The following is a 23125-nucleotide window of genomic DNA, read 5'->3' on the forward strand; positions in this document are numbered from 1 at the left end:
CAAATAAATGATGTAACTATTGTTATGGAGAGAAACAAAGGTTAGGGGGTGGCGGGGGGGGGGGGGGGGGCAAAAAAATTATAAGTCAATTAAATGATTTAGTTATTATTATGGAGAGAGGTACAAACTTTAAGGGAAAAAAATACTTTTTTGTTTTCACAAGCATAAAGATCTTAGTGTGGTTTAAAATATACAGTAATTGACAAAAACAACAGAACTTGATATCTAAAGATAACCAGTTATATTTTAAAATTATACTATAAAATAATGCAGCATAGGTGTAAAAATATAAATGTTCAAAACATATTTTCTTAATAAACAAAAATGTCTTTATACAGTGAATAATTTAATTTAACTTACTTTTGTGACGATTTGTTTTCTAATTGAAATATAATTTATCGTGGGGGGGGAGGGGGGGGGGGATTTTTCATACCAGTGTCTGATAATAGCATCTTCTTTAAAAAAGATTTTAGTTTACTGGTAGTTAACTAAAATACAGACATGGCTTGCTAATGTCATGGCTAACCCTATAGATTACCTTAACCCTAGTCCTACCATATACCTAATCCTTATTTCTAACCATAAAACTAGTTGAGATTACCATACTACTAGCTACCCAACACACCTATTTTGGAAGAGTCTATTATCGGAGATCAATATGTTCAATCATCCAATGTATATAATGCCCTTCTAGCTCATGTTACAAAAAGATTAAAGACCATAATTAAAGACCATAATTAAAGACCATAATTAAAGACCATAATTAAAGACCATAATTAAAGACCATAATTAAAGACCATAATTAAAGACCATAATTAAAGACCATACTTAACGTAATAATAATTCTTTTGAACTTTTTCAAAATATAACCATGAAACATTCATCACAAATACACAAGACAAAAACAGTTTCAATAATAAGCTAGTGGTAGTTCGCTGAGGTAGTTTTATCTTTGGTGATGGATTCTGTGTCCCAGTGGATAATTAACACGAATTTTAATTATTATAAGCAAATAAATAATAAATTATCCTACATTAATACAATGGTACCTGGAATAGATGATTTTTAAAATAAATAATTGACAACTGCGGAATATCTTACGATGAAAATTTTAAAATTGTGACAATTATTGTCTTTGATTAGCTGGCAACAATTTCAGGTTTAAATAAATATTGGACAAAATACAAATTTTTACAATACAATTTTAAAATACAATTTTTTTAACATTGTGACAATTTTTTTTAAACGTCTTAGAAAAAGGGTCAAAGATTAGATAGTTGAATAAAATTTGACAAAAGCACGGCAAAATAAAAAATGTAAATGTTTTTGATTTTACAACATGAGAACAAGATACAGTTTAAACATTGTGGTTAAAAAATGCTTTCCTAGTTATAAGTAGTTGTTGAATGAAATTCACAAATTCGCCGTTTATAGTTGTGTAAAAATGCAACTTCAACAGCGATAAAAAAAAAAAACATTGCTTCATTTTTTTTCTTTATATCTTTAAAAATATTTTTAGGAAACTATTTAAACTTCCAATTCTGTTTTCTGTAGCGGTTCTGTTTCCTCCTTGTCTCCCTTTAGCCCTCCCTCTTTGGTCAGACTATTGTTTTCTTTCATGAACTTTTTGTCGTTTAGTTTTTTAAAAAGTGGCTCCATCAAGATAACAATGGTACTCAACATTACCATCACGCCCACATAATGGAGGGGGATAACAAAACTACCTGTGGCATCCAGCATTGCTCCTGAAATGGTAATTTTATGTCAGTCATATGTTTCAACTATATGGTAATCTTATATCAAAGTTACATATCTAACCTATATGGTGATCTTATGTCAAAGTTACATATCTAACCTATATGGTGATCTTATGTCAAAGTTACATATATCTAAATGGTGAACTTATGTCAAAGTTACATATATAATCTATACGGTGCTTGTATGGCAAAGTTATATTTGTAAAATAAATTGGTTTTACTTTCATCCTTTTAAATTACAAACTGTGAGGTTACATATATAGAAAATTATGTTGAGTGATTTTTAAACTGTTGGTTCTAAGTTTTTAAAACAGTCCAACAATATTGTTTTATGCCAGTATTTACAAACTAGTCTATAATTTGTAAAGCTATGTCAGACAGCCATGTTGTATGGTTCCATACATTAATCTGCTTTGTTATATTTTAAATAACAAATGGGACCAAAGCCCAGTTATTATTTCTTTTATGTTATTCTTAAATTAGCTGTAAATATAACATTAAATATTAAATACGATTTAAACCTAAAACTAGTTATAAAACTATAAAAATGAAAAGATTTATTCATTACGAGTTAAACATAATTGATATGAATATCTCTAATTAATACATATCGAGCAAGATTAATTCATTTTGTAGATAGAGAATGAAATATAATAAGATTCCAATACAAGTTATCCTAGCACACTTACCTAACACAGGATGGTTAAGGGAAATAACTAACGTTGCGATCATCATAGCAAGACCATTGGCCTTGGCGATATTTTCCGCCCCAAAGTAGTCAAGCAGCATGACGTTGTAGAAGTTCTGACGGAACCCGCCGAAAATGCCGACTAAAACGGCGAAGGCCACGAACAGCTTGTAGGTGTTGAACAGCCTGGAGCACTGACATATGACAGTGATGACAGCTAGGCTGAATGCCACTAACTGACAGAAGACAGAAGCAAACAAATAAACTCTCATGAACATTTTCTAGATTTAATGGCATCTTGTGCATCATCTGTAGAAAGATTAACCTACTAATGTTAGGTAAGATTAAACGTTATGAATCTAAAACGTACGAGCAAGTACTAAAATTTATGTATTCTATAAAGTACAATGTAAAGAGACCCTTTCTGGCCTAATGGTCAATAGGGTAGGTGAAGTAGAGTTTTTCTGATTCGCAGCCTTAGCATACAAAGGGATTGTGTGGTCAGTTTACTCCCCAGTCAGTTAATCTGTACCCATCAGTTAATTAGGCTCATATCCTAAGGGCTCAACAACCCAAGATTTGAACACAAGACTTCTGGGTTAGCAATACCACACTCCGCCACTTAGCCATGCCTCAAGCCTCACCCCATAGTGTGTTACATAGGTAACGTTAAAAACGTAACTCAGGCACTTTTCTTTAGCAATTCAACGTATCAATATAATTACCAACTTTAGTAAAGATAATACTGTAGTACAGAGGCGTCATCCAGTCAGGGATCACCCGATGTGACGAGTGAGGGTGTCACCCCACCCCTTTCAACAACTTTTGGTGTCACAACTCTAACTTAACAATTTGTTATATTCACATCGCGTTAACAGTAAATTTTTCATTTTTTTTATTTGGTGTCACCCTTAAATTGTGCCCCCCCCCCGGTGCCACCCCCTCCTCCCCGCCGTGTGACGCCACTGCTCTAACCAGTGGCGTAGCGAGGTCGGGTGTCACCCGGTGCGGCACTTAATGGTGTCACCCCCCCCCCCCAGAGGCGTTGCGACCCTTCCCGGGGACAAACTTTCAAGTTTTCGATTTGCACCCCCCCCTCAAACTTTCGATTTGCACCCCCCTCAAGTTTTTGATTTGCACCCTTCCCCCCCCCCCCCTCAAACTTTCGATTTGCACCCCCCCCCCCTCAAGTTTTTCTCTATATATTTTGCTATTTTTGCCTTGGTGTCACCCCCCCCCTAAATGGTGTCACCCGGTGCGGTCCGCACCCCCCGCCCCCCCTCCCCTCGCTACGCCCCTGGCTCTAACCATACCTTAGGCTTGGAGACAAACTTGAAGTCCGCGATGAAGCCCATGACGATCCTTGTGACGAGGTCAGTGACCCCACTTACAGTCATCAACATGGCCGCATCAGACTTCCCTATCCCTGACGTCACGGCTATTGTTGGCATGTAGATGGTCAGGTAGTTGCTGAACACAGCCAGGGCCGTGAACAACATCATCATACGGAACAACCAGTTCTGTGGGGGAAAGTTAACATCATCATACGAAACAACCAGTTCTGTGGGGGAAAGTTAACACCATCATACGAAACAACCAGTTCTGTGGTGGGGGGGGGAAGTTAACATCATCATACGGAACAACCAGTTCTGTGGGGGAAAGTTAACATCATCATACGGAACAACCAGTTCTGTGGGGGAAAGTTAACATTATCATGCCAAAGTTAACATCATCATACGGAACAACCAGTTCTGTGGGGGAGAAAGTTAACATCACCATACGGAACAACCAGTTCTGTGGGGAGAAAGTTAACATCATCATTTGAAAAGTTAACATCATCATAAGGAACAACCAGTTCTGTGGGGAAAGTTAACATCATCATACGAAACAACCAGTTCTGTGGGGGAAAGTTAACATCATCATACGAAACAACCAGTTCTGTGGAGGAAAGTTAACATCATCATACGGAACAACCAGTTCTGTGGGGAGAAAGTTGACATCATCATTCCAAAAGTTAACATCTTCATTTGAAAACTTAATATCATTTCAAAAGTTAACATCATCATTCCAACAGTTAACATCATCATTCCAACAGTTAACATCATCATTCCAACAGTTAACATCATCATTCCAACAGTTAACATCATCATTCCAAAAGTTAACATCATCATTCCAAAAGTTAACATCATCATTCCAACAGTTAACTTCATCATTCCAACAGTTAACATCATCATTCCAACAGTTAACATCATCATTCCAACAGTTAACATCATCATTCCAACAGTTAACATCATCATTCCAACAGTTAACATCATCATTCCAAAAGTTAACATCATCACTTCAAAAGTTAACATTAACATTCGCCACAACCAGTTCTATAGGGGAAGATGCTCAGGATATTGTGTTAGTGGAAAATGTTTACCTAAGCCTAAAATGAATCAAATGATTCAATGTTTTTCACCTTTTTACCTTTTTACTGGCATCAAAAACAGTTTAATTAAAACGTTGATGTAAAACTATAGTGCGAGCCAAAATTGTTTACCTGAAACTATAGTGTGAGCCAAAAATGTTTACCTTGAAAAGCGACAAATCAATGAATGTGCTCAGCTGACAGCCACGCCCACTTTTCTCGCTCTCCTCCGCTAAAGACGGCAGGATACAAGGGAGATCAGCGTGACTGACCACACTCAGCTGACTCGTGTAGCGCTCCAGGCTGATCTGTTTTCTACTGCTGGCGACTGTACTGCTATCACACGATATTTGCCGGGAAGGAACAAGCACGTTTCTTTGACTAGAGAACAGTGTAGGGGAGAGTCCCCCGGATGTGAAGCCATTTTTAATCTGCTCGGCGTCTGAACAAGATCGCTGCCGTGAAGTTTTTATTTGCGTGTTTTCAGCGTCTTCGTGTATGAGAACCTCCTTGAAGCTAGGATCGTCGTCCTTTGATCCAATGCCATCATACTTGTCCTCGTTTGCCTCATCAGGACAAGGGTCCTCTACAAGACTGACGTCCTCGTCTTGACCTTCACCTTTGGTGTTGTACACGTCACCGGAAGTGATCAAGAATGGGTTGGGGTCAGAGTTCACATCGTGGTTTGGGCCCTTGTAAATCGGCGTTCTGTTTTGTTTCGCTGCTTTTTCCTGTTGCCTCAGTTTAAAGTGATAACGTTTTCTGTTCAAGAAAAATAAGTGTTAGATTTATAGTCAGGTTAAATTTCATTTTAAAATTACAAACAATAATTCCCAAACCTTAATACAAACATGTAAGCCAATACGAATTCTTGGCCAAGAATTTTTTTAAATTGTTTCTTGATCACTGCTGGGTGGCATGTTCGAGTATTAGAACACACGAATGTTAACCCAGAAGTCTCGAGTTCGAATCCTGGCCTCAAGGCTGCTGGACGTCCCTAAAGCTCTGATGGGTACCTGATAGGGAAACTAGGGCGGCTGGGCATAGTGCTGACCACATAATCATCTCGTATGCTGAGGTCATTGAATTAGATAAACTCTACTTCATCTACCCCATGTGTAAAGGGCACGAAAGGGAAAAGATGATGATTGACAACCTAACTAGAGCGTACAAGACATACTGGACGGCCACTACATAAAACACTGGACGGCCACTACATAAAACACTGGATGGCCACTACATAAAACACTGGACGGCCACTAAATAAAACACGGGGCGGTCAATACATAAAACACTGGACAGCCATTACATAAAACACTGGACGGCCACTAAATAAAATACTGGACGGCCACTACATAAAATACTGGACGGCCACTACATAAAATACTGGACGGCCACTACATAAAACACTGGACGGCTGCAACATAAAAACACTGGACGGCCACTACATAAAATACTGGACGGCCACTACATAAAACACTGGACGGCCACTACATAAAACACTGGACGGCCATTACATAAAACACTGGACGGCCATTACATAAAATACTGGACGGCCATTACATAAAACACTGGACGGCCATTACATAAAAACCTGGACGGCCACAATTCATAAAATACTGGACGGCCACTACATAAAACACTGGACGGCCATTACATAAAACACTGGATAGCCACATTTCACAAAGCACTGGACGGCCACTTACTTGTAGCTTTCAACAGGACGTAGCAGCATATTTACGGCCACCAGGTGAAGTTCCACCCCAGACAGAATCAACAAAGTCCCTCTAAAGCCAATCTCCAGCCTACAAGAAAATAAATGCTTGTATGTGTGACAGACAGAATCAACAAAGTTCCTCTAAAGCCAATCTCCAGCCTACAAGAAAATAAATGCTTGTATGTGTGACAGACAGAATCAACAAAGTTCCTCTAAAGCCAATCTCCAGCCTACAAGAAAATAAATGCTTGTATGTGTGACAGACAAAATCAACAAAGTTCCTCTAAAGCCAATCTCCAGCCTACAAGAAAATAAATGCTTGTATGTGTGACAGACAGAATCAACAAAGTTCCTCTAAAGCCAATCTCCAGCCTACAAGAAAATAAATGCTTGTATGTGTGACAGACAGAATCAACAAAGTTCCTCTAAAGCCAATCTCCAGCCTACAAGAAAATAAATGCTTGTATGTGTGACAGACAGAATCAACAAAGTCCCTCTAAAGCCAATCTCCAGCCTAGGAGAAAATAAATGCTTGTATGTGTGACAGACAGAATCAACAAAGTTCCTCTAAAGCCAATCTCCAGCCTACAAGAAAATAAATGCTTGTATGTGTGACAGACAGAATCAACAAAGTTCCTCTAAAGCCAATCTCCAGCCTAGGAGTAAATAAATGCTTGTACGTGTGAAATGTGTAGTCAGTGGTGGATAAAGGTGGGGGCTGATAGGGTCGCAGCCAGGGACCTTCTATTATTGGGCAACCAAATCATCTCAGCCAGACCCCCACTCACAGCCATACGCACACATAACTGGATGATTTTCAGTTAGCCCTCACTATTCCACCTCAGACTCGGGATCATTTTAGCAGTAGCCCCTCCCCCCCCCCCCCCTCCTCCTTGATCATTTAAACAAGTGCGCTAAGGAGCAAGTCTATTGATTCTTTAAATTTAGAACACAAGAAAATTGAATGTTGAGACACAACACAGATTCGAATTAATATTCTAATTAATATTCTAATTAATATTCTAATTAATATTCTAATTAAGATCTCAGTGTGTGGAGCTCTTGCTATAATTTAATTAAACCCATCTTGTAAAAATGGTTTCTAACCACCGGGTTCTCCCAAACTTTACCTGAGAATCTCTGTTAGAGGTGGGGGTTCACCCAAACTTTACCTGAGAATCTCCGTGAGGGGTGGGAATGCGATGTAAGCAACACAGAATCCGGCGCTCCCTAGAGACGACGCCATGGCCCTCCTCTTGTTGAAGTAGAAACCGATCATAGACAAGGGGCAGAGGATGAGCCCGCCGAACGCGACGCCTGGGTGGGAGAGATCAATTATTAGGGTACCTTTTATCGGCACGAATGTTATTTTGGCAAATTGGCAGCGTTAATTATAATGCTATTTGACAATTTCGAGATTATTTTTACTGGTGTTCTTCTTCTTCTTCGTTCTTAATTATTAGTGATGAAGTGGATCGAGATTTATCTGTCAGTGGGTTTTGAACTCGAGACTTTGTTCGAATTTATCAACCTTGAGCTTTTTGCCGACTCGACCACGCGTTCGACACAATTAAGCGTTACGTGTCAACTGGTTATGCGCCATTGAGGCCATTGACTCCGATTTCAGCCTACTTTTCTTTTTGGATTTGCTTCCATAGCCTTTGTCCAACCAAGAACAAACTACAAGGCAGCAGGTGTTTAATTTTGGAGTTGTCTCTCCTAGAAGAATGGCTGTCCCCAGCTAACGAGCCTCATCTGCCCGAGGGCTCGAACTCGAGAATTTTCGGTTTAGCAACCATGAGCTTTACCGACTCAACCACGCCGAACCCATAAGGGCATCCATTTATGACACCCAAGCTGGAATAGGGTTTTTTTCTGCCGACACACAATGCTTTGGTGTTCAATTCGACAGAGAAAAAAAAATGATTTTTATAAAATGTTATTGTTATATATATATATATATATATATATATATATATATATATATATATATATATATATATATATATATATAATATATATATACAATATTTATATATTAAAAAGTAGAACAGAATGAGTTTTGAAAAACTTTAATTGGGCGTCTTAAGTGACGTCACACTAGGGGGTGGGGACAAACTTTTAACAAGATGTAATTTCCTTACCTTTGACGATGAAGAGCAGCAGGAAGATGACGATGTTTGGGGCAAACGACACGAGAATCGAAGCAACACCGTTGATCATAGCACAGAAGACGGTGATGGTCCGCACGTCAAACCTCTTCATGACAATATTCGAGATCATCACAGCTGTCGACGGTGGTTGAAAGTTAAACCACGTGATAACAGAAGAAATGTAGCCATAACTACAGTGTTTATTAAAACAGTTAAAATACTCAACTCACAGACACAAATGCCTAGCCGGAAATAATTTTATAGCGAAAGTGCTGAGTTTGTTTTTTTTAAAATAACAGGATTGTTTTCGTTTTCATTTTTTTTTATCATTGCGTATTCACCCTCAGCCTCAGTTAAACATTTTTTTTTATGTTTTTGTTGTTGTTTTTGTTGTTGTTTTTGTTGTTGTTTTTGTTGTTGTTTTTGTTGCTGTTTTTGTTGTTTTTGTTGTTGTTTTTGTTGTTGTTTTTTGTTGCTGTTTTTGTTGTTTTTGTTGTTGTTTTTGTTGTTGTTTTTTGTTGCTGTTTTTGTTGTTGTTTTTGTTGTTGTTTTTTGTTGCTGTTTTTGTTGTTTTTTGTTGCTGTTTTTGTTGTTTTTGTTGTTGTTTTTGTTGTTGTTTTTTGTTGTTGTTTTTTGTTGTTTTTGTTGTTGTTTTTGTTGTTTATTTTTGTTGCTGTTTTTGTTGTTTTTGTTGTTGTTTTTGTTGTTGTTTTTTGTTGCTGTAGTAAGGAGGGATGATGTCTAATGTTGCACCAACACATCCACACACACCGTCTATGTGTTTTAGTTGAGAATTATATCATGGGAACACAAGACCACCCTCGTGGATCACCCCCCCCCCCAACCCACACACATGATACATCTCTCCTTATACACTCATATATCATTGTAGATGTCAATCAAACAACACTTCACTCCTTCCATGACTCGAAATCCTTAAATGGGAGTTGGGGGGGGGGGGAAATGTAGACTCCGTTTGTACATGACATTAAACATTGGGGTTACTGAACGTCCAAACTAGAGTTTACATTAGCCACTGGACGGCCAGTCGTTAAACATAAACACCGGACTGCCACATGCCTACATGCAACTGGACGGCCATACGAGAGCTTACATGAAATACTTCCGGCCAGCGAGTGGACGGTGAACATGAGAGAGATGACCGTGTTGGTCTCCTGGAAGGCCTGCACGATGTCCACGAAGAGCACAGACAGTGACCGCGTGTAGCCCACCACGACGAACATGTCCAGGAAGGAGACTGAGAAAACACAAACATTGAAACGTGAGAAACAATGGTACGTCTAGCTTCAATATGCTGCCCTTCTAGCTTCAATATGCTGCCCTTCTAGCTCCCATATACTGCCCTTCTAGCTTCAATATGCTGCCCTTCTAGCTTCAATATGCTACCCCTCTAGCTCCCATATACTGCCCTTCTAGCCTCAATATGCTGCCCTTCTAGCTCCCATATGCTACCCTTCTGCCTCCTGTATGCTGCCCTTCTAGCTCCCATATACTGCCTTTCTAACTCCCATATTCAGCCCTTCTAATTCCCATATTCTGCCTTTGTAACACCTGTATGATGTCATTCTGATGCCTGAAAAACAGACGTTTAACCAACGCTCCTTAATATTTTAAATATGATACCTAATTTGTCAGAAAATGACACCTAATTTGTCAGAAAATTATACCTTATTTGTCAGAAAATCTTACCTAACCAAACCAATCTCCTTTCTTTGCTCTACACCAAACCCCAGACATTTGCCCTAAACTTATTCCAATTTTCTGCTTCTTCTAAACTTAACCATTTGTAGTCTCTCGTTCTAAATTTAACCATTAGTCCCTCAACCTAAGGATTAATTAAACCACAACCTTTATGCCTCTCTGTTGTTTTTTTTCTAGAATCGCCAGCAATCTCGATCAGAATCTAATACCGGCGTGAAACTTAACCCTAACCCTTAACCGCACACTACACCCTAACCCAGCCCTAACCCGAGCCGTAACCGCGAACCCAAAACGATTCTGATAGCAGAAATCAGATCAAATCTATACTACACTGAAGTGTTCTGTCCGTGTTTGTTGGGGTCTGTTTCACCATCAATGGGTTAATGTGGGTAATCGGGGTGTATATGTGCGGGGGGGGGGGGGGGAGGTGACCTACTTATAGCGATGACCCACGACCATCCTCTCTCCATCGGGACCCCTTCGTTCTCTCTGTCCATCTCTTCCTGTGACGTCACCACCTCCGTCTTGTGGTTGTTCGCCTTAGGTTGTTTAACCTTCATGTTGCTATGGTGACCAGGTCAGCACGAGATTCAACAGTGGCTGGCACCAGTCACGTGTCATCTGGGGAGAGAGTAAACAATACAATGGTAGAAACTTAGCTTCCTTAGTAACCAATGACTCCCTTAGTAACCAATGACTTCCTTAGTAACCAATGACTTCCTTAGTAACCAATGACTTCCTTAGTAACCAATGACTAAGTAATAAACGGCTTCTTTAGTAATCAACGGCTTACTTAGTGACCAAAAGCTTCCTTAAAGACCAATGGCTTCCTCAGTAGCCAACGGTTTCCTTAGAGCTAAATGGCTTCCTTAGTGACCAACAGTTTTCTTAGGGACCAGAAGCTTCCTTCGTTACCAACGGCTTCCTTAATAACCAACGGCTTCCTTAGTAACCAACGGCTTCCTTAGTAACCACCAGCTTCCTTAGAGACCAATAGCTTCATCAGTTACCAGAAGCTTCCTTTGTAATCAACAATTTTCTTGGTGACAAATAACTATCTTATTGACTAACGGCTATTTTAAAAACATCCAACAGTTTTATAATTAACCATCCCCTTCTAAGATAACGCTAATTTCCCGTAGACTCGAACCCAGCAATGAAAGAATTCTTGTACCAGTTTACCTACCAGACCACGCTGGCTCAGTTTACGAGTGTTCTAGAAATGCCCCACAATGTCCTAGAAATGTCCCACAATGTCCTAGAAATGTCCCACAATGTCCTAGAAATGTCCCACAATGTCCTAGAAAGGTCCTACAATGTCCTACAAACAACTATGTCCACACATTCCATCACGAGACCTGACCGTAAACAAAACCTGACCTTAAAATTGGACAACCCTTATCAACAAGAGTGTGTATCCTTATCAAAAAGGGTGTGTATGATACTACCGAGATGATAATGTGAAGATGAAGAAACTAGCCCTTGGTGAATTAAAAAATAACCAGACTTGGAATTCCCGTTCATTGATGTTTTGATGTATTTTAAGTAGAGTTGTGTTGTATGAACAACAACAGTACAACAATGTCAGCTATACCAGCGATTTTAAAATACTGCTTGTCCAACGGGAGGGGGGGGGGGGATTGGGTGGTAGAGTGGTGTCTCATAAATTTCATAATAACAGAGGACAAAATAACTGTCCTCTCTACATCAAAAAAACTGTGATTGAATATGGCTAGGCGCATATTAGAATTTTTACTGACATCAATTTAGGTTATCGCTAGTTTTAATCGAATAAAAAAGCACACATACACACACACACACACATATATATATATATATATATATATATATATATATATATATATATATATATATATATATATATATATATATATATATATATGTATATATTGATTTTAATTTAAATAAAAATTGTACTTGAAACAAATATCAGACTTGGCTACTGATGTATTTGAAGTACGTATTATAATTGAAATAAGTATAGTACTTGAACCAAGTATAGTACTTGAAAAAGTATCGTATTTGAAATAACTATCGTACTTAAATAGGTATCATACTTGAAATAAGTATTGGATAAAACAAGTACTTTACATAAGCCCATCATTGTAGCCTATCAAGTTTTGCATAAACATCCGTTTCCCGTTATTATGTTATAATTGACCACAAAATACCCCCCCCCCCCCCATATATGATAACGAACGCTAATTAACCTATTAAATCAACTTACCTTTTACATAACACCCATATCCAATAATGAATAGTACAATTAACGAGACGATAACAAAATATGGTAATTTTAAATTTTAGTGTCCAACTGATCTAATATTATTGTGACTGAAGATGGTGTAATAAAGCTGTAACTATTGGACTAAGTACGGTAGCCCACGTTCAACCTACTGTTTCTCTACATTACATCAGGCGACTTCCAACTTACTCCTGTATGTTGCATCATGCGGGTTCACCAGGAGAATTACAGCTACCGCATTTACACAAATAAATTACCCAAGCAGGGCATTGAAGAAAATTACAACTACCGTATTTCGACAAATAACTGACCCAAGCGAGTTGACCAGGACTTTGAACCATCATATTTACACACAACATCAAGGAGCATTAAGACTACCGTATTTACACAAATAACTGACCCGAACCTGAACAAACTGTCATACGGAAAGATAGCTCCGTGCTGCACACGGTAAAGGGCAAGGAAATGTCGTCTGTTAGACGTCTGCTGTGTTTAGACAAACTCAGGCAGGTGTGGATGGGTACATGTGACCATGTGACACCAGGTACATTTTGTCACGTGACATCACGTAAAGATAACCACGTGACATCTAGTACAAATGACCACGTTATGTCACCACGTGACGGCCAAGTACATATCACCACGTGACAGGAAGTACAGACGACCACGTGTCTAGAGTGGCGTTATTTTGACGTAAATAATAATAAAGTATTTTTGTGACCCGTGTTTCTTCCAGGCTTTTTTCTCCGGGGGGGGGGGGGGGGCTTGAAAATTTTATGGGGAGGAGGCGGACACTTTTTAAAGTATATATTTTCTATATAAATTCCATTTCATACGGGGGGGCAGAGTTACTTCCAGGCATCTCTTCGGGCCGCCCCCCCCCCCCCGAAAACAATTTACCGCCCCCCCCCCCCCCCCCCCGAACGAAATGAAATTTATATAGTTTATATAGAAAATATATACTTTTAACAGTGTCCGCCCCCCCCCCCCGAAGAAAGTCTACCGCCCCCCCCCCCCCCCCCCGAAAATTTCAAGTGCCCCCCCCCCACCCCGGAGAGAAAAGTCTGGAAGAAACACTGGGGGGGGCGGTAGAATTTCTTCGACGAGTTGCCAGCAAGAAACTCTGTTTGTAACAAGTTTTTTTGTGACCAGTTTTTTTTTTGTGTGTTAATTTGTGGTAGTTGCCCGGTTTTTTTGTGCTAATTGATTGGCCAGCTGTCAGCCTAATTAACCTCTGACTGGTAACAAGCGGGTGGTGGTATGAAGCTGTGGGACAAAACCCCGTACCGCCGACAATATTTCGGCAAGTCATTCCGCTCAAAAGATTTATGCGGGTGTGATCTATGAGGGCGTATGGCCGAGACAGCTGGTTGAAATAGACATTTGGTTTAGAGAGTAGAAAATATAGAATAGTGAGCAGTGGCTGATGTTATTTGGTACAGTTAGACTCTATATCTCTGTCAGCACATTAATTATTGTTACCACCCTCCTTTACATACATACACACATACAAACGAACACATCCATTGACATTTTTATTTGTTTTTAATGACAAACGTAAAATAGACGATTTTTAAAATATTAAGTTTATATATTTATATTTTTTTTTCTTTCTGACGAAGGCTTCATGCCGAAACACTTACAACTTAATATGTTAAAATAAGGGCTGGCTCTACATATGCCTAGGCTAACTTAGATTGTATGAACCGTGCTATCTTAGTTCCATTGAGCAATGTATGTCATTGCCCCATTCATGTGGATGACCGATATTAATGAGAGAATGGTCTGCGCATGACCCAATAAGGCAGTGCCAACAGCGCATGTCAAAGAGCTCGCGGCAGCTAAAAATACAACAAACTAGCAACGTCATCGCTCCGTCACTTCAAAAGATAGCACGTCGCTATCTTAAGCTGCAACTAGGCCTATGCCAGTTTTCTTAAGACCAAATTGAAGTTATCTGCAAAAAGTTACTGAAAAGTTATCTACAAAATGTTGCTGTACTTTAACCCGTATACTAAGTCAGACACCTTTAGGGAGATTTCGGTATTTTAATAAATGATACATTGCAATAGTCGTTATATATGGGTTAAAGGTCAGGGATCATGATGTATTTTTAGAAGCTTCAGCTAAACTTAGGCCGTAACAACTAGTGTGCAGTTTGTTCTAAAATCATGTTTTGTTTATTACATAATCATAAAATTACACCCATCATAACTTGTTTGCTTAAACTAAAAATACCGAGATAACAAAATACTGTAAACATAGCCTCGAGGTAACCGCAAACAGTAATGACTTAATCGTAAGTTCAAATCTAGCCGCATGTCTAACCCTTAAGTTAACTCTAAACATGCACCTATTTTGAACCGGATAAGTAAAATAAGGATCTCAAACAGTTAACCCATCCGCTTTAAATGTTACGTATTTTTACACTGACTCCAGTTTGTCAACTTAAACCACAATCCCCCCCCCCCTCCCCCCACAAACCCAAAAACACCTTGGCTCGGTGTTTACATCCTTCTCTCCCCTTAACCCAGTCCCAGTTTTTGCCCTTTGTTTTCAAGACACGGCAAACAGCGAAGGGGACGCAACTCGTAACAACTGTGTTTAAGTGACGTCCCTTGAAGAGATGTATCGTCTTTGGTTGACTTATCTTCTATCAGATGGGTGTGTTGGATGGTATCTTTCAAGTGGCATTTGATGGTATGCTACACATGTTAGCAACCATCATGGCTTCTAAGAGTACCATCTGATGGTAAACCACATTTAAAATCTGATGGTAACCCACGCCTACCATCTGATGGTAATCTACAACTACCATCTAATGGTAACCTACACCTACCATATAATGGTAACCCACGCCTACCATCTGATGGTAATCTACAACTACCATCTAATGGTAACCTACACCTACCATATAATGGTAACCTACACCTACCATCTGATGGTAACCCACAACTATGCTACAACACCAGCCACTGAAATACATCACTCAATGAGGCTTAAAGACACATCCTTTCTTCTTTTGTTCATTTACCTGACCGTGTATACTCGCAGCTCACAATATAGCAGATATGTTAGTTAAGACAAGAAGAATTCCTGAGCAAATTATTTAAAGAACTATCTATGCCTAATACTTTAACTATGTATGTCTTACGTGTGTATACATACATACATATATATATATATATATATATATATATATATAATTTATTTATTACATGCATATATACATATATGAATATACATATAAATGCATACATATATATGTATAGGCCTATATGTATATATATATATATATATATATATATATATATATATATATATATATATATATATATATATATATATATATATATATAGCCTATGGAGTTCAAGACTTGGAATCATAATGCCAAACGGATCTAGACCACGTGTATCTACACGGAGAAGCAACGTGTGTGACCAAAAGCTGTGCTGTTGGTCTAAACTACAATCAGCTGATCGTGTCAACAACGCCACGGGTCAGTAAACAGGAAGCCACGCCCACTTGATCTAAATTTAAACGTCAAGTAAAGGACTACTCACATCGTGAAGGATGAACGGTGTCCACGTGAAATTATCCCACCCCTTAAGTCCAAAAACTTCAATAAGAAAAGTCAGTAACAGTCCGCTTGAACTGTCGGGTTCTTTTTTTAGCCCATAGAACCTGACCCACTTTCGGCACGTCATTCAGTGCACTACGCATGCGCGGATTATGTTTTGACTAGTTGTGATTGGCAAATACATGTATAATATTGATTGCGTATAAAACAATGTACGTTTCGAACAGGAATGTACAAAAAAGGAAATATCCTGTATAAGTAATTAGAAATCTCACCACAAAGGCCTAATTTAATCTATAAGGTCTGGTAGTTTTTGGGCCCCATTTAGTTGTGCAATAGGACAGTCCAAATTTGGGTATTGGAACTATCAGTTATACGAAAACGCGTCCACTCCACACTAATTATGGTTAATTAAATTCAAATTAAGAATACGTCAGTTCTGGTTCTTCAGATGTAATTGTTTCTGTTAGCAGAAATTCTGCAATGTCTGCCCTTATAAGTAGCCCCTCCTCCCCCCCACCCTCTCAGACAAACACACATCCTCTTAAAATTTAGATTATATAAGGATGCATCTAGATCATTCGTTTTTCAACGAGCACCCGACATAGCTGTTGATGTGATTATTTGTATGTACATTATATCTGCAAATTTGTTTTTTTTTTTTTTTTTTTAAATTATTGTAAGTAAATATTGCAATAAAATCGCTTTAAGAAACCAAGTTCTTAAAAAAACGATTGCGCTTAATTAATTCAATAGTTTTTATCCATTGATAGAAGATATTTTATAGGGCTTTTTTGTGTTTGTTGTGAACGGAACTTTAGGGGCTTTATGTTTAATTTTAGTTTTACGGCGTAACCGTTTCTGAGTTTGGAAAATAATCTTCTCCTAATTTAAACCTCGCATTTCATCTTTTGTTATTGTCAAGTTATCAGACACCCAGGGTAGACTGTGAAATCATTGTCTACAACTTTGGACAGCAGCGTCATAGGAACAGCACCATATCCACAGCAACAACACAGGAACGTCATCATAAGAACACAAGATTCTGCAGCTCGAACTTTAAAATGACGTCATACCTCGACTCTGAGTGTACCCCCGTCGTCATCGACAACGGCTCGGGGATGTGTAAAGCTGGTTTTGCCGGGGACGACGCCCCCCGGTGCGTGTTCCCTGCCGTGGTGGGGCGCCCCAAGTACCAGACAGTCATGGCGGGCATGGGGTTCAAGGACGCCTACATCGGTGACGAGGCTCAGGCCAAGCGGGGAGTTCTAACCCTCAAGTCAGTCGCCATTTTGTGTTTTGTCACGTGCTTTAGAGCCACGTGTTGTCTTTTGCTTGGTTACCATGGTTTCCATCCATACCAAGGTCACTATTTAAGTTGTACTTGGTTTGTAATATTGTGTTGTTGTTTTTTTTGTTTTTGTTGTTTTTTTTTTTGTTGTTTTTTTTTTGTTGTTTTTTTTTTGTTGTTGCTTTTTTGTGGATTTATTTTCTCCTTTTTAGTGCAATGTTACATAAAAGCTTGTTATTAAAACGTTTTTTATGCTTTTTTTTCAGTACTTTTAGAAATTTTAAATACAAAAGAGTTGCATGACTAAAAAACTATTTCTACTTTTTTCATGCAACTCTACTGTATTAAAAATATTTAAGTACTAAAAAAAACGATTCAGACAGACGGGATTAAGACTGGAATAGCATTGTCAAGTTCACTTGGTGAACAATAGTTTTTAGCAATGCAATTCTATCCAATTAAGTCAAATTTTAATGTCATATTGCATTGTCATCAAGTCTTGACCTACTTTCCGAATTTTAAAGAAATTGGTCGGTTAGAAGTGCCCGAAATTTAGCTCTCCCGTTTCAGTCTAGAAAGACAGATGGGAGGGATTAAGACAGGGTAATCAAGTTACATAAAAGCTTGTGATAAAAGCTCCAGTTTAATTTAATTTCTTCAATGACTGTAACTACATTAGGCACGCAGGCATTTTTTCCCATTGGGTTGTAAAAATGTGTTTGAGTTTACATTTAACTCGTAATTCTTCTGGGTATTTAGATCTGAATAACGGTATGTCTCGATGTTTAGACTCAACTAACGGTGTGGCTCGGTATTTAGACCTGTCTCACGGTGTGTCTCGTTATTTAGACTCAACTAACGGTGTGTCTGGGTATTTAGACTCAACTAACGGTTTGTCTGGGCATTTAGACTCAACTAACGGTGTGGCTCGGTGTTTAGGTACCCCGTGGAACATGGCATCGTCACCAACTGGGACGACATGGAGAAGATCTGGCACCACACCTTCTACAACGAGCTGCGGGTGGCGCCCGAGGAGCACCCCGCCCTCCTGACAGAGGCGCCCCTGAACCCCAAGGCCAACAGAGAGAAGATGCTTCAAATCATGTTCGAGACGTTCAACGTGCCGGCCTTCTACGTTAGTGTCCAGGTAACAACAGGTGTTCTCTGTGGGTCTGCAGGCAATAGAGTACCTGGGGGTGGGGCGGGAGTGTATAATATGTTGACTGAAGGTGACAAATGTCAGTGTTTATGACATGTCAAATGTCACTGACTCGTGACATCACTAGGCCCCACGTGATTCACTAGTTGAGTCAAAAATTGGCATTTGAGTGATCTGGGTCAATTGTTGTGTTGATTTATTGTTACAGTTTTCGGCCTCTTTTATCTTGATTACTAATAAAGGCTTAAGTGGTCTTAATAGCCACTTAACAAGCTGTGTGGTGGTGCGTTGGAAATACGGGTCAACCTGTGACAGGTGTCACCATCTGTAGGTAAAACATATCACCTGTGTTTTGATGTATAGGTAAAACATATCACCTGAATATTGATGTATAGGTACAACATATCACCTGTGTTTTGATGTATAGGTAAAACATATCACCTGTGTTTTGATGTATAGGTAAAACATATCACCTGTGTTTTGATGTATAGGTAAAACATATCACCTGTGTTTTGATGTATAGGTAAAACATATCACCTGTGTTTTGATGTATAGGTAAAACATATCACCTGTGTTTTGATATATAGGTAAAACATATCACCTGTGTTTTGATGTATTGGTAAAACATATCACCTGTGTTTTGATGTATTGGTAAAACATATCACCTGTGTTTTGATGTATTGGTAAAACATATCACCTGTGTTTTGATGTATAGGTAAAACATATCACCTGTGTTTTGGTGTATTGGTAAAACATATCACCTGTGTTTTGATGTATAGGTAAAACATATCACCTGTGTTTTGATGTATAGGTAAAACATATCACCTGTGTTTTGATGTGTAGGTAAAACATATCACCTGTGTTTTAGTGTATTGGTAAAACATATCACCTGTGTTTTGATGTATAGGTACAACATATCACCTGTGTTTTGATGTATTGGTAAAACATATCACCTGTGTTTTGATGTATAGGTAAAACATATCACCTGTGTTTTGATGTATAGGTAAAACATATCACCTGTGTTTTGATGTATTGGTAAAACATATCACCTGTGTTTTGATGTATAGGTAAAACATATCACCTGTGTTTTGATGTATAGGTAAAACATATCACCTGTGTTTTGATGTATTGGTAAAACATATCACCTGTGTTTTGATGTATTGGTAAAACATATCACCTGTGTTTTGATGTATAGGTAAAACATATCACCTGTGTTTTGATGTATTGGTAAAACACCTGAATATTAATGTATAGGTACAACATAACACCTGAATATTGATGTATAGGTACAACACATCACCTGATTATTGATGTATAGGTACAACACATCACCTGAATATTGATGTATAGGTACAACACATCACCTGAATATTGATGTATAGTTACATCACCTGTGTTTTGGCCTATAGATACTATTGGGCCAGTAAATATTGGCCATGGGAAAATTAATCTAATATATTTCATATTTCGATAAAATTGATCATCTTTACATTGAGCTATAGTTAAAAATTGATTACTTGTGTCTGAGGGTACAGTTCATCACTTGCTTATTGATCTGTTGGTACAACATTTCACCTTTTTATTGATATTTAGCTAAGATTGATTTCCTGTGTATAGATCTTTAAGTACAATCGATCACGTATTTCGATCTATTGGTGCAATCGATCAATTGAGTATTGATTTGTTAATGCATTCGATCACGAGTGTATTAGTATAGATCGATTGGTACAATCGATCACCTGTATATCGATTGGTTCATGCAATCAATCATCTGTATATCGATATATTGGTACAATCGATCACCTGTATATCGATTGGTTCATGCAATCAATCATCTGTATATCGATATATTGGTGCAATCGATCACCAGTGTATTGATTTGTCAATTCAATCGATCACCTGTGTTTTGATTTGTCAATTCAATCGATCACCTGTATATCGATCTATTGGTGCAATCTATCACCTGTATATTGATTTGTCAATTCAATCGATCACCTGTATATCGATCTATTGGTGCAATCTATCACCCGTGTATCGATCTATTGATACAATCTATCACCTGTATATCGATCTATTGGTGCAATCTATCACCTGTGTATCGATCTATTGATACAATCTATCACCTGTATATCGATCTATTGGTGCAATCTATCACCTGTATATTGATTTGTCAATTCAATCGATCACCTGTATATCGATCTATTGGTGCAATCTATCACCTGTATATTGATTTGTCAATTCAATCGATCACCTGTATATCGATCTATTGGTGCAATCTATCACCAGTGTATTGATTTGTCGATTCAATCGATCACCTGTGTATTGATTTGTCAATTCAATCGATCACCTGTGTATCGATCTATTGATACAATCGATCTTTTGTTCCAGGCTGTACTGAGCCTATACGCCTCAGGTAGAACGACAGGGGTGGTGACAGACTCAGGGGACGGGGTGACCCACGTGGTGCCCATCTATGAGGGCTACTCCCTCCCCCACGCCATCAGCAGGGTCAACTTGGCCGGCCGGGATCTGACCAGCTACCTGCAGAGAATTTTGAGTGAGAGGGGACACAGGTAACTTGTTCGTGGTAATCATAGGAGTAGGTAGCACTACTTACCTGGTTTTATTATCAAAGGTATAGGTTACTGTTTTTCCTTTTGTTTCCCTGTTTCTTGGCAACAGTTTCCCATTTACTGATAGGTACCCAAAAATGCTGGATAAGCTCAATAAGGTCAAAAAATATTTTTTCAAGTCATATGACATCAAGAAAAAAAATTGTGCATGTAGTTTATAAAAACAAATTACTGTCCTTAACAATAACTGATTTAAGGCTACGGGAACACGATTAACCAGCTTTACAAGATCTTTACAAAGGGCAGATGAAGTAGAGTTCATCTGTTTTTATTACCTCGCATACATACAAGGGTAGTGTGGTCAGCACTATGCCCAGCCGCCTTTACTTTCCCTAACGTGAGTCAGGTACCCATCAGAGCTGGGTGGACTCAGAGACGTCCTACAGTCACAACTCGAGACCGTCGGGCTAGCATCCAAACGCTCTCCCGTTTGACCACGCCCCTCCACCCCCTTCCCCAGCATTATAAAATGCAGGACCGTTAGCTCACATAAGTCTACATTGTATAGATTGTTACGAAACAAAAATAGGTTTCTTGTTGATTAGCCGTACTGAAATAATCTGATATCTAGTATTGCTGATGATACAACCCGTATGTGGGTACGTCTAATCTACAAGAATAAAACCCGATACTGACATCAATTTAAAGTTAATTTATTTGACAGTGCGGCTAAATATTGTTCAATAAACTTCAAAGTCCGTTTTCTTGTTAAATTAAAATGTTGTTACATAAGTTTAAATATACGAAACTTTTTTTCCCCGTAGGTTTAACACGTCATCAGAGTTGGAGATAGTGCGAGACATCAAGGAAAAACTCTGCTACGTCGCGTTGGACTTTGACAAAGAACTGGAAACCAGCGCGAAATCTTCCTCTATCGAAAAGTCCTACGAACTTCCTGATGGTACGATTATTGCTATTGGCAACGAGAGATTCCGCTGCCCGGAAGTACTGTTTCAGCCATCTTTTATTGGGCTAGAGTCGGAGGGTGTGCACGAAATTCTGTATAAAGCGATTCAAGCGTCGGATGTTGATATTCGCAGCGACCTCTATAGCAACACTGTGCTGTCAGGGGGGACAACTTTATACCCGGGCATCGCGGACAGGATGAAGAAAGAGTTATCCGCCATGGTCGCGTCCTCTATGAAAGTGAAGATTATCGCCGCCCCTGAGAGGAAGTATTCGGTGTGGATTGGAGGATCAATACTGGGATCGTTGTCGTCCTTCCGACAGATGTGGATAACGAAGGAAGAGTTCGACGAAAGCGGGCCGTCCATCGTCCACAGGAAATGTTTCTAGAAGGTTCTGTCTGGTGTCTACGCCAATTGTTGGACTGTCTAAAGGCGTTTGTTTACCTTCATTTTTTATCTATTTCTTACTCTCTGTAGAAAAGAAAATTAATCAGCCTCTTCCCATCCAATTGATCGCTTCACATCATCAAAGTTCATTTAATGTATTTGATTGTTGGAAGCTCCATTAATCACATCAGTCAGTGTTTAATGATGTTGGAGGCCCCTTTGATCATGTCACATCAGTCAGTATTAAATGTTATTGGAAGCTCCATTGATCTCGTCACATCATCACTCAGTATTTATTGCAGTTGGAAGCCCATAGACCTCACGAATAACTCTCTTAGATAAACTCCAACGGGGAGATTAAATTTTGTTTTAAACTAATGTGCCGTAGTATTAGAATATAAAATGTGATTTTGAAAATGTGATTGTGAAAATGTGATTGTGAAAATATGATTG

The 23125-nt window shown here is 38.8% G+C and overlaps 3 protein-coding genes across 3 annotated transcripts; 1 reads left to right on the top strand and 2 right to left on the bottom strand.

Moving 5' to 3' along the window:
• Positions 1 to 1527: 1527 nt before the first annotated feature.
• LOC131952681 (monocarboxylate transporter 2-like) lies at positions 1528 to 6691 on the bottom strand. The gene is made up of 5 exons (XM_059315444.1): positions 6562 to 6691; positions 5020 to 5617; positions 3759 to 3965; positions 2447 to 2681; positions 1528 to 1745 (listed from the first exon to the last, which is right to left on the bottom strand). Exons 1-5 carry the CDS (start codon positions 6588 to 6590, stop codon positions 1528 to 1530), a joined length of 1287 nt encoding a protein of 428 aa, XP_059171427.1. The 5' UTR covers positions 6591 to 6691.
• A 1049-nt stretch (positions 6692 to 7740) lies between these two features.
• Positions 7741 to 16383, bottom strand: LOC131952385 (monocarboxylate transporter 9-like). Its single transcript, XM_059315015.1, has 5 exons — positions 16278 to 16383; positions 10884 to 11068; positions 9840 to 9983; positions 8717 to 8860; positions 7741 to 7889 (listed from the first exon to the last, which is right to left on the bottom strand). Exons 2-5 carry the CDS (start codon positions 11005 to 11007, stop codon positions 7741 to 7743), a joined length of 561 nt encoding a protein of 186 aa, XP_059170998.1. The 5' UTR covers positions 11008 to 11068; positions 16278 to 16383.
• A 975-nt stretch (positions 16384 to 17358) lies between these two features.
• Positions 17359 to 22808, top strand: LOC131952486 (actin, cytoplasmic 3-like). The gene is made up of 4 exons (XM_059315176.1): positions 17359 to 17573; positions 18525 to 18732; positions 21133 to 21317; positions 22142 to 22808. The coding sequence occupies exons 1-4, from the start codon at positions 17359 to 17361 to the stop codon at positions 22671 to 22673; spliced, it is 1140 nt and encodes a 379-aa protein (XP_059171159.1). The 3' UTR covers positions 22674 to 22808.
• The last annotated feature ends 317 nt before the right edge of the window (positions 22809 to 23125 follow it).

The sequence above is a fragment of the Physella acuta genome, unplaced genomic scaffold (assembly GCF_028476545.2).
Source record: "Physella acuta isolate Inbredline_101_S28 unplaced genomic scaffold, ASM2847654v3 ptg000072l, whole genome shotgun sequence".
In the NCBI taxonomy this organism is placed as follows: Eukaryota; Metazoa; Mollusca; class Gastropoda; family Physidae; genus Physella; species Physella acuta.

Coding starts and splice junctions, on each gene's coding strand:
- LOC131952486 (XM_059315176.1), top strand. CDS start 17,359: ATGACGTCATACCTCGACTCTGAGTGTACCCCCGTCGTCATCGACAAC. Junction 17,574..18,524: donor CGGGGAGTTCTAACCCTCAA/GTCAGTCGCCAT, acceptor CTCGGTGTTTAG/GTACCCCGTGGAACATGGCA. Junction 21,318..22,141: donor TTGAGTGAGAGGGGACACAG/GTAACTTGTTCG, acceptor TTTTCCCCGTAG/GTTTAACACGTCATCAGAGT.
- LOC131952385 (XM_059315015.1), bottom strand. CDS start 11,007: ATGAAGGTTAAACAACCTAAGGCGAACAACCACAAGACGGAGGTGGTG. Junction 8,861..9,839: donor GCTGGCCGGAAGTATTTCAT/GTAAGCTCTCGT, acceptor CACCGTCGACAG/CTGTGATGATCTCGAATATT. Junction 7,890..8,716: donor GCTGCTCTTCATCGTCAAAG/GTAAGGAAATTA, acceptor TCTCCCACCCAG/GCGTCGCGTTCGGCGGGCTC.
- LOC131952681 (XM_059315444.1), bottom strand. CDS start 6,590: ATGCTGCTACGTCCTGTTGAAAGCTACAA. Junction 2,682..3,758: donor AGTTTGTCTCCAAGCCTAAG/GTATGGTTAGAG, acceptor GTCTTCTGTCAG/TTAGTGGCATTCAGCCTAGC. Junction 1,746..2,446: donor CCTTAACCATCCTGTGTTAG/GTAAGTGTGCTA, acceptor TTACCATTTCAG/GAGCAATGCTGGATGCCACA.